The 15,654-nt window shown below is 44.2% G+C and overlaps 1 protein-coding gene across 1 annotated transcript in view; it reads left to right on the top strand.

Moving 5' to 3' along the window:
* TIMM9 (translocase of inner mitochondrial membrane 9) overlaps nucleotides 1-14,463 on the top strand; it is a 50,004-nt gene extending 35,541 nt beyond the window's left edge. Inside the window, exons 3-4 of the mRNA XM_086937985.1 lie at nucleotides 799-894; nucleotides 13,945-14,463. Of these exons, the coding sequence (XP_086794111.1) occupies nucleotides 799-894; nucleotides 13,945-14,079 (231 nt within the window). The 3' untranslated portion in view covers nucleotides 14,080-14,463. The remainder of the gene's footprint in view (nucleotides 1-798; nucleotides 895-13,944) is intronic.
* Nucleotides 14,464-15,654: the final 1,191 nt, after the last annotated feature.

Genomic DNA, 15,654 nt, shown 5'->3' with positions numbered 1-15,654 from the left:
TCCATGTATGCAGAGACATATAAAATCACAAATATAATATTAATTACTTTTGCTCATGAAGCCCTCAAAAAGTTTCCACGGAAAGCATAGCTGCTGCTGCTTAGTTCATTCATGGCATTTCAGTACATTCCATAGCGCATTGTGTTTAGTTAGTAATGGTGAACTACACTATAGACAGGAAATTAGTCTTGGCTGCACACAACAAAAATGAGCTAAAACTAAGGAGCCTCAGGGGGAGTGCTGCCCCTGAGTTTGAATCACCAATTGGGTGCTGATTTAGAGTCATCCCGTTTCTGCCACCTCAGTTCCCTCCATGGAATATCTGTCATCATTTGTGAGGCCAGATCAATGTGGTTAGGGAAATGTTGTGCAGTCGAACCTGGCTCGAAGAACATACCGCATATTATTTCCCATTACTAGTAGGAAAACTCTGAGTAGAGTGCTAAAACTGACCAGGTACAGTACATTAACTGTATTTTCCTTGGAGGGTGGGGGAATATTATGCAAGATTTCCAAATTCTTTTCACATCCAGGGTCTAAATTGTACATTTAGAGACCTGTTCTTGGTGGGAAGTACAACCAGAGGATGTACTTTCCTTTCTTTTGCTGTTCTATTCATACTTGCTTGGATACACTATTGTAATGTTGGAAGTCTCACTCAGAAGGGATGTTTAAAATAAATATCAAATTAAGCACCCTTCATTTTGCCAGATTTTGTTTCTTTTCAACGCTCTTCATTTTTATTCAGCTTTGTCAAATTCAGATTTGATTCACTTTCTGACTGATTTTTGTTCTCAGTTCAAAGAATTCCTTGGAACGTATAATAAGCTTACAGAAACCTGTTTCCTGGATTGTGTTAAAGATTTCACTACAAGAGATGTTCGTCAAGAAGAGGTATGAAGTTATTTGTCCTTTTTATTCCTATTCTCACCCAGTTAGTGTTCACATGTGTTTTCTCATAATGGAGCTAATTGGAGCTAGAAATATCCTAACACATACAATAAAGATGTCTTATTAAGTGCTTAGTGCTAACCACAACCAAACCTTTGGGTCAACAATTTCTTCCAAAAGCAGAGCAGGAACCTAAAGTACCTATTGCTAAGCGTCTTGGGGCAATTACGTTTGTGTACTGTATAATAATGGTCCTTAGCATACCACTCCACCCTGCCAAACAATACAGGTCTTCTTACTAGTCTTGAGTAGAGTGCATCCTGATTTTGGGTGTAAAGGCTTATGGTGGAGGTTTTGGGGTACCCGGGACAGGACACTGCTTGCCTTTACTTGAAAGAGCCATATTGTGCCAGTTTGACCTTTTCCTCAATACACATTGGCAATTTTTTAAATGTCATTACAAGACCGGAGGCTACATTATGCATTATCCTTTAATAGCAACCCACAGCAGCCGCACTACATCATAAAGGATAAAGCTCTAGAGTTGACACAACAGTGAACAAAGGATGTATTCAGGAGATGATCTGCCTCTTTTAAAAGTGGCTCGCCAGCAGATAAGTCACTACTTCCTTGTCCTCTCTGTTTGCCTTCATTATGGGCTTAAGCTTAAATTTGTATATTTGATGCTCTTATAACTCTGCTTTTATACTGTTGTGATTATATTGTTTAATGTATTATTACATTTTACTGCTCTTATCAGCCTAGCCTTTGCTTATGTCTTGTTTATGTGCTCTTATGAGCTTCAAACACTCCCTTCAAGGGAGGTCTGTTGTTCTGAAAATGGACAACATTTCTGCTGTGGCCTATATCAATCGTCTTGGAGGAACGAGATCTGCAGATCTCTCCAATCTTGCCAGGAAACTTTGGATGTTCTGTCTGGAACACAAAATTTCCCTCAGGGCGGAATATCTTCCTGGGAAATCAAACATTTCTGCAGATTGGAATTCGAGATTCCTTTTAGACTTCTCAGACTGGAAACTCAATGTGAACGTCATCAATGCCCTCTTCCATTTTTGGGGTCCCATAGACGTGGACTTATTTGCCAGCAGGCTAACCTTCAGTTACCCAACTACTTCAGTTGGATGCCAGACCCGGGCGCACTTGCTGTGAACGCCTTTCTCCAACCATGGTCACACTTCCTGGGTTATGCCTTCCCTCCTTTTGCCATGATTCAAAGAGTCCTTCAGAAACTCAGGAGGGAAGAATGCCTTCTGATCCTAATAACTCCTTTTTGGCCGTCCCATGCTTGGTTCCCGACAGCCCTGGAACTAGCATGCGACATTCCCTTTCTGATCCCAGCGTCTCCAGGCCTGGTCTCAAACGCAGACGGGGAAGATCATCATCTTATTCTCGAGGGGAATTTGAACCTTCTTGCCTGGAAAGTGTCAGGCAATCTAACGAGTTGTCTGGACTTTCGTCGAAAGCTCTCTCTTCTCAGAGAATCTTGGGCAACCTTCAGTTACCCAACTACTTCAGTTGGATGCCAGACCCGGGCGCACTTGCTGTGAACGCCTTTCTCCAACCATGGTCACACTTCCTGGGTTATGCCTTCCCTCCTTTTGCCATGATTCAAAGAGTCCTTCAGAAACTCAGGAGGGAAGAATGCCTTCTGATCCTAATAACTCCTTTTTGGCCGTCCCATGCTTGGTTCCCGACAGCCCTGGAACTAGCATGCGACATTCCCTTTCTGATCCCAGCGTCTCCAGGCCTGGTCTCAAACGCAGACGGGGAAGATCATCATCTTATTCTCGAGGGGAATTTGAACCTTCTTGCCTGGAAAGTGTCAGGCAATCTAACGAGTTGTCTGGACTTTCGTCGAAAGCTCTCTCTTCTCAGAGAATCTTGGGCAACCGGAACACACCTTCGGTATAATTTCATTTGGAAAAAATGGTTTCATTGGTGCCTGGAAAGGAGTCCAGGTCCCGTGGAGGCTCCTGTCGTCAATATTGTAAATTTTCTGGTCGAACAATTTGACAGAGGCCTATTCTATCGTACTATTAATTGCTTTAGATCCGCAATCTCCGCGGACCATTCCCCTATCAATGGTAAATCGGTAGGTAAAAATGCTATCATTTGTAGAGTCCACAAGAGTATAAGGCTAAGGAGACCCCTAGACCTAAGTATCAGACCCTTTAGGATGTCAAGTGTATTCTAGACCTTTTTTGTTCTTGGCCAGATAACTCTTCCCTTAATAGAAAATTTCTCTCCTTCAAACTCGCCACTCTCTTGTGTTTAATCTCCTGTAGGAGAGTATTTGACATCAGAAGCTTAGATATTTCAAATAGATGTTAAGATATATTTGGTGTCAAGTTTGAATTACTAAGAAGAGCTAAAACCATGTCAGATTTTATCTTTTATCCTCATTTTGACAGTTTCCCTAAACTTTGTGTGGTTGCTTGTATGAGTATGACACGAGGATGTCTCTCCTACGTCCTAACGATGCAATTAACTTTTAATTTATTTTGTTAAACCTTTTAAACCGGTTTCATCCACCTACATAGCTAGATGGGTTAAGTCTACCATGAGCCTTGCTGGTATTGACCTCTTTAAGTTTCAAGCACATTCTATCAGAGGAGCTATGGCCAGTAAATCCTTCTGGTCAGGTGGTAAGCTGGATGATATCCTAAAAGCTGCTGACTGGTCAAATGCTAACACCTTTGCTCGTCATTATTGTAAGCCTATCGAGCATATATGTCTGATGTTGTCCTTCGGGGCTACGAACATGCATAATGTAGCCTCCGGTCTTGTAATGAAATTGCGATTCTCCTATTAACATGACCAGAGAATCTAGATTTCATTAAAGACACGGAGGCTGACATTATCCCTCCCTCCTCCCTTTTACAACTTTTGATATGTCTTTTATGAACTTATTGATTACTTCAATTGTTGTTACTCTATTATTATGCCTATGCTTCTGTTATCTTTATTGAATGTAATGAAGTCTTTTGGCTCTCTAGGCTCTTCACTATGGATTTGGTTCTTAATCCTTTCTTTCTCCTTTCAGGTAATTCCGTTTAACTGTCTGATCCTTTCCATTTGAGATACTGAAGTTTTCAAGCTCTACTTGGATTTCTCCGTTTTATGAAGTTCTTTCCTGCTGCGATTCTTTTAAAAGAGGCAGATCATCTCCTGGATACATCCTTAGTTCACTGTTGTGTAAACTCTAGAGCTTTATCCTGTATGATGTAGTGCTGCTGCTGTGAGTTGCTATTAAAAGATAATGCATAATGTCAGCCTCCGTGTCTTTAATGAAATCCAGATTCTCTGGTCATGTTAATAGGAGAATCGCAATTCTCTTGGTGTCCTTTACCAATTGAAGTGTATATTCAGTGCCATACTTTAATCACAATGGCTTCATGTGAGAAGTACTTTTAAGATACAATGAATACATTTCCCACATATAATTTAAAAAAGTTAATGTTAATAGAGTTTATATAGCGCTCAGCTACCCCAGTGAAGTGGCGTCCCGGCGCTTACAGCTACAAGGTAAGAAACGCATAGAGGCCGCAGACAAGAGGACACCTAAACAGAAAACCACCGGTTTAGGCTACCGGGAAGAGGAAGGTTTTAATAGCTTTTCTAAAAGTGAGTAAACAGTCCATGCCACGGATCTGGTCTGGCAGGGAGTTCCATAGCCTGGCTGCCAAATAGCAGAAGGAACGCCCTCCCGCCTGGCTGCGCTTTACCCGAGGGACAGTGACCAGCTGCCGGTCTGCCGACCGTAGCCTGCGTGTGGGTGCATGCAAAATGTAAATGTAGTGTATTTTGTAAAGCGCACAGCTGCCCCAAGGGGGCGTCCCGGCGCTGTATAACGATGTGGAACCCTTCCTGGCTCTCCCTGTGAGATGCCCCTCATGGGCACCCCCAAGGTGAAGCCAGGCATCCCAGTGTTGTAGGGGCCGTTGTGGAGATTAAGCAAGCTATTGCCCAGAGTTGCAGCGTGGGACCCATGATTAGAGTAGGCGCCGAGGCGAGAATTATCGAGTCCGCAGACATTGAACCCAAGACCCTGCCGCGTCGGGACTTGAACCCCCGGGCCTGATCTCTGCTTCAGAGTCTGCCGCTCTTACCAGTGAGCCACGCTTCTTCACAAAATGAGCAGATTGTTCAATAGGCTGGGGCGGGTGGACTTCACAATTTTAAATGAAAGGCAGAGTGCTTTAAATTGGACACTACTCTCCTTGGGGAGCCAATGCAGCTTCCGGATAGTATCAGCAGCGGAGCAGAAGCATGGGAGACCTACAAGCGCTCTGGCTGCAGCATTTTGAACGCGTTGTAGCCTGCATATTTCGGCCTTGTTAGCCCCAAGTAGAAGAGAGCTGGCATAATCAAGGCGTGAGAGAATGGTAGCCTGTACAATCAGCTGGCGTGTAGTGGGGTTGAAAAACTTGATTAAGGGCTTGATCCCTCGCAGCAGGCCAAAACAGGTGCCGGCAACTTTCCTAGTGTGGTCCCGAAAACTATGGGGAGCGTCCATCCAGACCCCAAGATTTTTTACCAAGGTGTTAGGCGTAGGGGCCGTGCCCAAAACAGTTGGCCACCACTGCTCGTTCCAGAGATCAACGTTCTTCCCCAACAGCAGGACCTTGTTTTTTTTGGTGTTGAGCTGCAGACAATTGGAAGCCATCCAGCATGCCACAGCCGCCATCCCCTCCCTAAACCTGCAGGCATTAGGTGATGAACCTTCCACCAGAGTAACCACCAGCTGCTTGTCGTCGGCATAGGAGACCATGACAAGGTCCCATTGCCTGGCGACCGCAGCCAAAGGTTGGACATAGAGGTTAAACAAAACCGGGCTCAGGTCAGAGCCCTGGGGAACTCCCTGATCTATGGGATGTGCCTGGGAGAGGAACGGAGGTGCAGACACTCTGAAGGATCTCTCGGTCAGAAAAGATCTAAACCATTCCAGCCGTCATCAAGAATGGACTGCAGATGCTCACAGGTAGCCAGGAGAGCGGTCTCCGTGCTGTGACAAGATCGAAACCCATTCTGACAGACATCCAGAGTATCGTCAGATTGTAGGAGTTGGGTAAGCACGTTGTTAACATGGGCCTCTGCAACCTTCGCCACCCAAGGGAGCAGGGAGATGAGTCTAAAATTCTCAGGTTTAGATGGGTCCACTGTGGGTTTTTTAAGAATGGGCGACACGTAAGCCTGCTTCCAGAGAGCCGGTACATTAGCAGTGGAAAAGAAAGCATTGATTATGTTGCAAAGCGGAGCATGAAAGATGGAAAAAGACTCTCTAAATTGAGAGAGCCTCAGAGAATCCGCAAATGAGCCAGTTTTAATTTTGCCACACAGCCGGCTAAGCTCCTCCAGCGGCATATGTGGAATGACCGAGGGAGTCTGCCGTGGTCTGGTCTCTGGGGGCACCAGGATGGGACAGGAGGAGGCTGAGGAAAAGGACTGATAGATGGCACATACTTTTTCAACAAAAAAGGTAGCTAAAGCGTCACATTGTAATGAGGATATTGCAGGCATTGAAATCTTCTTAGACCTAAGGTCTTGAAAGATCTTAAAAATGCATTTGGCGGGGGAGGAGCCAAGATGGCGACCTGAGTGGACGCTCGATTCCCGGCTCCGCAAGCTTGTGCGTTCTGCACCTATATCCTGTCCGTGAATCCGTGTTTAAGCCGCTGCGGAATGCAGCCACAGCCGCACTGAAGCCCTGGGTGTTCCTCCGGAGTCCCTGCCTGCCAGATTCCCGGAGATATCGCCGTGCCGGGTGTCGGCCGCCATACCCGGGCTCCGAGACCAGCGCCGCTCCCTGCCACCGTGGACCCTCAGAACGGCCGCCGCCCACTGGAACCCTGAAAGCGTGGATTCCCTGTTTCCTGACGCCGTCACAGGGGTTGTTGGACGGATTTCTTTCACTGCACTCGAGAGCCCCGTTTCGGGAGATCGGCGTCTTGGGGAGAAGGGTTTGCTGCAGCTATTGTCCCCCTGGTCGGCGCGGAGACTGACCTGCGGTGGCCATTAGACGGACCGCCCTATGACTCGCCCCCGACTCGCTGCGAGGTGATAATATATCCTCGGTGCAGCTCTCCTGAACCGCCTGATCCACGCGGCTGGAACCTACGCTCTCAGGGGCTGAGTCGGCATTCTTCCTGTGTGTACCCCCTGATCGATCGGAATGGCGGCTGCCCTTTCTACAGTGGCGAGGGCGATCTCGCCCTCTAATAGTGTCTCCCTGCTCGGCGGCGGGCTGGAAGCTCCACTGCAAGCCCCACCGCGCACAGAGAGACAGCCTCGCGCCCAGAAGGAGCTGACCTGCCGGGACATTGTTACTGCGCTCGTCGAGCTCAGGGCGGAAATGCGATCACTGTCCGGTCAGTTAGGGGAACGGCTGGACGTAGCAGCTCAACAGTTGCGGCGGACCCGGGTGGCTGATCCTCGGCATGGAATGGATTCGACCTTTTCAGTCGCGACAAGGGAGTTTGACGAGCCGGATGCTGAAGGTGAGGTGGAGATTGCCCTCCGATGCAGCAATTCCTGCGCTGGGCGGATCGGTGGCTCTGTTGGGGATACATTGTTACAGTCATCCACGGAACTTGAGACTTTGTTTTCGGGACTGAAGGTGGGTTTCCGACCCTTGCTGTTGCTACAAATGTGTCCCCTTGAGCCTACTGCCTCCCGAATGTCCTCTCTCCATCTACGGTCTGGATTTCGAGTTTGGTGTTTGGGGGTACTTTTCTTGATTGCCTGCTGCTCGGCTGCTGATTATGGACGTCCATTTTGTCCCTACCTCCCTCTTCTTCATCGATGGTGGCCATTTTGTTTTCCGGCACTATATGGATCTGGCCCCCCTCGGACGCCGTGTCTGCGGGGACTGTCGCGCTCTGGCCAAGGCTGACGAACTGTGTATTAAGGCTGGGACTGAAGGGCTGGCGGGGACTCGGTTGGAACACATATTACTCTAAGTTAAACAGTGCGAATTGGTATGCCTCGCCCCGTCTTATAATGTAACTGATGTTGATACTGTCCCTTTTACTTCACGGGGTGGTGGTGGATCGCATGGCGGGTTTACCTGGGAATACCTGTAATTGGCCCTCCTCAGGCTTTCTATGATGATTCCCTTTTTTCCTTTCTTCCTTTTTCTTGTCTCTTGTCTCTATATTTCGGGTACTCTGATGGGCGACAGACACACTGCAAGGGGGGGGGGTAGGCCGTAGCCTCTGCATGCGTGTAGGGTGGGGGGATTATATGTTAATTTTTCGTTTCTATGGGCCTTGTTCTCTTTTTCTTTCATCTTTTTTGCCTATTTCTGTCCTCGGGCTATAGTTTGGCTTGTAGCTGGGTGGGTTCCTGTTTGCATTCGTCGCAGTGCTTGCTTCCCTCTCCTGTCGTTACCTTCGCGATTCTGATGTTTTGATTGCAAATTTCCTGTGTCTCATGAAACTCGCCTGCTGAACGTTACTGCTTACTTTTGTAGTGAGATGGACTGGACTATGGCTCTCCTTGACTTAACTCTTGTTCATGTGTTTTTATAAAATTTAAAATAAACCTCAATCTCCCTGCACGTCGGTGGTACAGCATGGTCCAGTGTAATTCCAAATGCTTGCTTAGTAGTGTCGCCTTGCTGCCGATGTACCGTATTGCTCGCAACAGTGCTCACAGTTTTGTGGCCGGCCAGGTGGTTGTAGGCCCGTATTTGTCTGCTATTTCTGCACAATAAAGGTTTTCAAAAAAAAAAAAAAAAATGCATTTGGCTGGGTTCTGACTCATCTTAATCTGACTCGCGTAATACGCAGCGCGAGATTTACAGATAGCTTTATGATATATCTTGATGGTATTAAGATAACACACTTTTTTCTCTGGATCAAAGTCCCTTCTCCACTCCCGTTCGGCTCTTTTACAAGTTTTCCTTAGAATACTCAAAGAATCGGTATACCAGGGACTAGCGATGGAGGAGCGCCCCTTGCACCATTTGACAGGGATCAGAAAGTCAAGACCGAGTTTTATCCAGTCACAGAATAGGCCGTAGTCCGATTCTGAGTCGGATAGAGGGACCAGGGGATTCCTGATTAGGAAGTCATGGAACTCCTCAAGTTTCAGTTTACGCCAAGAACGTTTGAACACAGGTTTTACAGCATCGTTGAAGCGAGCCCATAGGAGTACGCCTGTCTACCTTAGGGAACTGGATATTGGAGAATATAGGGTCTAACAGATGCCCTGCTGTGTGGGTGGGACCTGATACCAGTTATTTTAACTGAAAGGCCGCCATATCAGCAATAAAGCTGCAGATTTCACTATCGTGGGTTAAGTCAAGATGTATATTCAGGTCCCCGAAAATACTGAAGTTGGCCGGGCCCACAACCAGCGAACCAAGTCTATCCAAAAGCGCACTTTGAAACTTAGCAGCCGGCCCAGGGGGTCGATATATCAGGAGTCTGGAGAGAGTTAAGTGAGGACTAACGGAAATCCTGAAACGGGCACATTCGCAACCCACAATAGATTCCTTAACCCCTTAAGTGCTGCGTCGGGGCGTTGGCCGACGGCAGCACTACCTCCCCAGTGCTGCGCACGACCATTGGACGTCCATTCAGCACTAGTTCCAATGGACAGCGCAGCACTGGGGAGGGATGTTTACGAGCATCTATGAGGTTAATGAACAAACTGGAGTAACAAGATTTAAAAATGACTGCGATGCCCCCTCCTCTAGATTCCCTGTTGACCAAACAGATAGAGTAACCGGTAGGTAGAGCTAGATTAGGCTCTACCACCATATCCTCACTTAGCCAGGTCTCACATAAAAAAGCATGTCAGGGACCTCTTTCATAACCCCACCATAAGTCCCACCATATTGCGTGGGGCATTGCACCCCTGGAAGTTTGTTTTATGCAATGATAAACTGCTAAGTTGAGCTGTCATGCAGCACTTTGTTATAGTGCAGAACTAAACAAACATTTTATTACATTTTGGATGGATGTGCTCAAATATTTTTTACTAATTTAACCTGAATAGTGGCAATATTTATTCGAACTACCCTCCCGAAGATGACTCCATCTGATTTCTGAAAGTTGGGGTCAAAACGTCAGTGAATTAACACCATATGATTGTCTCTATTCCTAGTGGTTTGGCTAAGTGTTCATAAACAATTGGTTTTTTTTTTATTGTTCCGGCACTCATTTTATTCATGTTCTCCACTGTTGCTTTGTATTAAACTGTGAACAGAATGCTTGGTTTTGAAAACTATCTTACATCTGAGACAATAGCCTTTAAATATTAAACTAGCTATTCAATAGCTCCACTGCCCATATTGGTCATTGATTGAATAAACCACTGATTTACTTACACAGAAATGGTAGCTTGTTAAATTAAGAAAATGTGTATTTAGTAGTGTAGCCTTGATGGAAGAAACCTTGGTGTCATCCTATTACCCAGAAGCTCGCTGGGCATTCTTGTCTCTCATTTAAAGAGATTCTGTGTGTGACCAAGACATCCATGAGAAGAACTTCTTTCCAGATGGTTGTTAAATAGAGAAATCTCAAGAACGTGTGTGCAATTGCTCTGTGTTGCTTTTTGCACATCAGTTGCAATCCCATGTCCTCTAAGCTGCAATAAAATGGAAGAAGGGATCTCTGCTATTAAATAAAAGCATTCTGACAGATTAGACAGACATATTTGCATTACTCTTTCGGGCAAATGTGTCTGACAGTGCAAGCTTTTGGTGTGAAATGAGCAAAGCTATAGGCTGCATCCCAGTTTAATCCTCTGGGGCCCCAATTTCATAACCATAATTTCAAACGGTTATTCAATGCTCAGCTGCTGGATGTACAACATATTCAAGAATTGGTTTCAGAGAAACCCATCTGGCCAGGTCTTTACTTTGTTTTAACCCGAGAGAGAGAAATGACAGTAGACCTGTCCTACCTTTCTAAATTCTAACTCTGTTACTTATTCATGATACTCCTCTTTGCACACTACTGTGCAGAGGTTCCACCCATGATTTGATTATTCTCGGCAGACCTACATGATGCCTACCTACATATCCCTAATGGAAGGCTCTTTGGCAAGCCCTTAAAACTAAAGTAAGCGGTTGTTACTGCCAAAACCCTGATCGTACTCTTTGCCCTAAATACGATCCTGGAAATGTTTACCAATATAGAGTACATTGGGTCTGACGACCTTTATCTTCAGGACCTTAATTTACAACCAATATAACCAAATGTGTTTTATTTCTAGCTTCCAGTGGACGAAGAGCTTCCCTCAGAGTTTGTGTTTAACCAACAATAACTTGTACTCTGCCTTCTCCATTTTTTCCAACTGGCTGGTTTTTGCCTTCTCCAGTAAGCAAGGCCCAAAAATGTTTTTTCATATAAAAGATACGTGATCACTGTAAAGAATTGTTGAGCTCTCTGACGATTTAAGCATCTGTCTCTCCTTTTGTCAACTAATGCCACAGCCCGTTAGTTTCCTCTTCACCCTTCTCCACATTTTCTAAATTCTTCCCTCATCTATTCCTCCTTCCACTCATGAAAAAATCTCATCTTATTACTATGATCTCCCAATAAACACTTTCTATACTCTTCCGTGTTCTATCCTCCTTTATCCTTTTCAATCCAACTAACAGACTCGCATGTCCACTGCACAAATGAACTCAAATTTCCATGTACTAATTCACCACTATTCCTTTTTGGGTTCCGGAGTAGCGTGCTACTTGCAAATAAACGCTTCAACGCCTCGTCAGGGGCAGTTGGCGCTACATGAATAAAATTACAATCACCCTGCCACAATCGGGAAGGATGCAGGTGTTGCCTTCTCATATGATTCTTTCTCCACCCCTTCCCCTTTTTCGGTTACACACTTGGATGTAGAGCTGGGATTAGAAGGCAAAAGACATCCTTACTACTAAAATTAGAAGATTAAGTACAATAAACAAAGGTAGCTAAATTTGGGACCAATACTTACAAACCGCAGATTGGCCTATTTTCCTTCTGGTAGCCCTGGCGGTCATTTTGATTTAGATTCAATAAAGCTTCCCTCCAAAGATTATATATACTTCATAATCTCAGAAAGACAGAGGCATCATAGGCTGATATTACATTTGGCATACTGACTCTTATTAGTTGTTGGTGGACAATTTTCAGATGGTAACTCTTACCTCTTGCTTCCATGTTGTACCCATGCCTCGACTTAGGATGAGGGTCTGCAGTTATATCTGGCTCAAAACTGCATTTAGCCTAAACTCCATCTGTCTAAAAAGTTGCTGGACATGAGTTGGAGTCGCTTATCTGGTGGACCCTAAAGTACAACCCTTTGAGACTAGATGCTTTTCAGGCTCTGACCCTGTAGATCACAGTGGCATAATACACATTTTGGGGTAGCTGATAGCGCAGAGGCTATTGGACTCGTCGTTTCTGCAATCTCTAGGACAGTCGCTCACATGTCAATTACCTGAAGCTCAAATTCTTCAGACTCTGGGGAAATGGTTGTTCAGTCCTCATCAACAACACTGCTGAATAAAGTTAATCTCTATCTAATACTGTGTAACTAATCCATGCAGTGGGACTGTTCCTTCAGCAACTCCCTACTGTTATCGCTCCTTCTGCAAGAAAAGAGAAAGGTTGAGTACTATTTTCTCAACCAACTGCATTATGACTGGAACTATTAGTATACAGCAAAAGGTATAGATTACTGTTTGTTTTCACCTATGACCTCCATATCACCAGTATGGAGGTCATGGGGTACATGATTGAGGGTACAATGTTTTTTTTTGATGACTCTGATAATTTGTCTAATGTGGTGGAATAGTGATTTAAACTTAAGGGTGAAAACTGTAGAGCGAAAATAGTCCTTCCTGATCATAATAATAATACTACTACTACACTCACCACCACCGTTCCCCTATAAATTAATCTGCCCTCTACTCTTACCTCGGTTTCAAAAGTTTTTGTTTTGCTTTACTCTTGCGGAGGATAACAAATAGCCTGCTTGACTTTTTCCCTGCCTCAAAAATCACTTGTATCCATTTTCACCTGGAGGTACGTTGCCTAATATCCATTGCTTTAATCTATACCCTTAAAGCCACCACCTTTCTCCAGAGGTGTTGCAATTTATTTTTTGAGCCTATATGTCGTTTGCTTTGCATAAGTTCTCTTTGAACTTTTGCATCCGTGTTTCCCTTATTTTCTTGAAGCAGGCTACTTCGGCTAACCTGTGTCTTTTCATCACTGTATTCAGGGTGTCCCATACTGAAACTGTACTAAATTCCACTTTGTCATATCTTATGCACAGGTGCATAGAAGACCTTGCAATATGGGGTGCTTGGGCACCAGATTCTCTTCCAATCTCTCACCCTGTATTGAGGCTTGTCCGATATAAACAAGCATTTGCAATGCAACAGCTTACTAAAAAACATTACATTACTAAAAGTTTGAGCTATTGGTATTGCATTATTATTAGCAATGCCAATGGCTCATACTTTCAGCAATACAAGACCTATTGCACTGCAAATGCTTGTTCGTATTTGCACTCGCTGTCATGGCAACTCTGAAAAGGGGACCTTTAAAAGCAACAGTGCAACCGGAGTACAGAATACACCTATTTTAGTACATGAATGAGCCTCTTTGTAGCAGCTGCAATGTTCTTTTCAATGCTTGCAATGCAAAAATCAGATGCTGATACATGTAAAGATAAAACGCGGTGTTTCGATATGCAAAACCAAACAAAAGCTGGCGATTGTCATATTCATTCAAGGATGGGGTGGGAGTGGCCGCGCAGACTGCTGTTAAAAAGAAGATTTAAGTAAAGATCATGAAGTGTAAGCAGGAACAACATGGTTACCTTAACGCGCTTGAACCGACCAGCAGTGCAAAAATCCAATCCTGATGCATGTAAAGACAAGCGTGGCGGTCACTAATTTTCACTTAAGAATGTGCGCTACCAACAATTGAGAGCGGATCTCAGAATTTGTGTGTAATATTCCTTTAGAATAGTGGGTTGCTTTATGCTGCGTGATCCCTCTCTGACCTATTTCTCTTTTTATCATAGATGACCTGTTCTGAGCACTGTCTGCAGAAGTATTTGAAAATGACACAGCGAATCTCAATGCGATTTCAGGAGTACCACATTCAGCAAAATGAAGCACTGGCAGCTAAGGCTGGACTTATTGGACAGCCTCGATAGTTTCTCCATTGGCCTTTCTTAATGCACTGACAATATTTTGTTATTTTTTTTACCTCAATATGGCCAGTCAAACAGTGTTGACTGTGCCGGTGTCCTAGACCACAGAACGAAGACAGGATGCTTGACAAGTGAGTCCACCAATGAGGAATCTATCACAGGCTAGAGTAAAATTGGACCACCACAGATCATTTAAAAGAAAAACGGAGGCACCTTTTTTAACGTTTTTTTCCAGTGTAAAAATTACATTTTAAGACTTTTCTTTGAGAATGTCTTAAGTTTATACCAAACTCTGTGGCCGTATCAAAACTAATTTAAAATCAAGCTTGTTTGTAAGGAATGTGCGCACGTTCTACCATTAAAACATTTATTTAGTATACTTTACAATGCAAGGTGGTGACATTTTATTTGTGGGATATATACCATTTAGCCTAGCTTTGGAAAGGTATGGCCTCCTCCACAAATCTGCAGATTTGCATGTGTAGTGATAAAGGGGATGACGTTTGAATTAGGTTTAACATTGTTTTGATAAATGACTATACATTTTTTTAAATACTGAGCACAGTCATTTAAAACTGTTACTTCTTATTCATTTTGAAATGTTCTTGTATATATGTACACATTTATTACCCATTTTCCTACATACCTCTGATTTGCATCCATACTGGAGTGGCTGTATAATCAGTTTTTTGCATACATGATGAGCGTCCTTATTTTATGTCTAGCTATACAAACGTTTTTATCACCTCCGTCAACGAAGTAGTTTATGGGAATTGTTCAAGACTTAACTTAGTATGCATTTATTTCTTGATTGGGAGGGGCAGGAGGAAGGTTGGCCAGCTGAGCTGCTGGTTGTATGCTCTTGTACCAACCTAGTCAAATAAGGCCCGGAAATGCTGTGAGCATTTGAAGTTAAAGTACTAAGTACTTTTAACACCTGGGTGCTTTAACATATTTTCGTAACCAATGCCTTATGTCTGATATGACAGATTTGGTTACTTGTATTTTTCCTTTGTGTGACCTAGCTGACTGCTTTGCCAAGTAGCTCGGCTAAACACAGGGCGACTGCAAGGGAACCTTTACTGGCACAGTCAGAATCAGTGTATAGACAAAGGTGGATTTAGCGACAAAGGTGGACTGGCGAGGAGATCATGCGAATTCACCCCTGTTGTAGCTTTGTTTAAGAAGGTCTCTTAAGCTATTGCAGTTTGCATTTGTTTCAATCATATCTCTAGGATCCCTTTTCTTCTGAAGATGCTGAAAATGGTAGCCAGGGCGGACTAGAGGTAGGGTTTCAGAGCTCCATGTTTGTTCCTCTGCCTCGGACGTCCTGGGTAAAAGGATGTATTTTTACAGGAATTTTCTGTATCCTCACACAGTTATGTGTATTACACAGAGATCATCATACTCTCATTTTCTCTTGGACAGGATCTGGGTTTCTTGGAGTTCACATTCTGTTCAATGAAAGCATGGATGAGTGATAAATAATTTAGTCCTTAGTCTTACTAAAACTGAATTCCTTTTACTTGGCCCTCCTAAAACAATAGAAGATAAAATATGATCACTGTAACAGCAGGT

Source organism: Lissotriton vulgaris, chromosome 9, assembly GCF_964263255.1.
Source record: "Lissotriton vulgaris chromosome 9, aLisVul1.2, whole genome shotgun sequence".
Classification (NCBI taxonomy): domain Eukaryota; kingdom Metazoa; phylum Chordata; class Amphibia; order Caudata; family Salamandridae; genus Lissotriton; species Lissotriton vulgaris.
The sequence above is the reverse complement of the archived record's forward strand: the minus strand, read 5'-3'. Positions and strand labels throughout refer to the sequence as shown.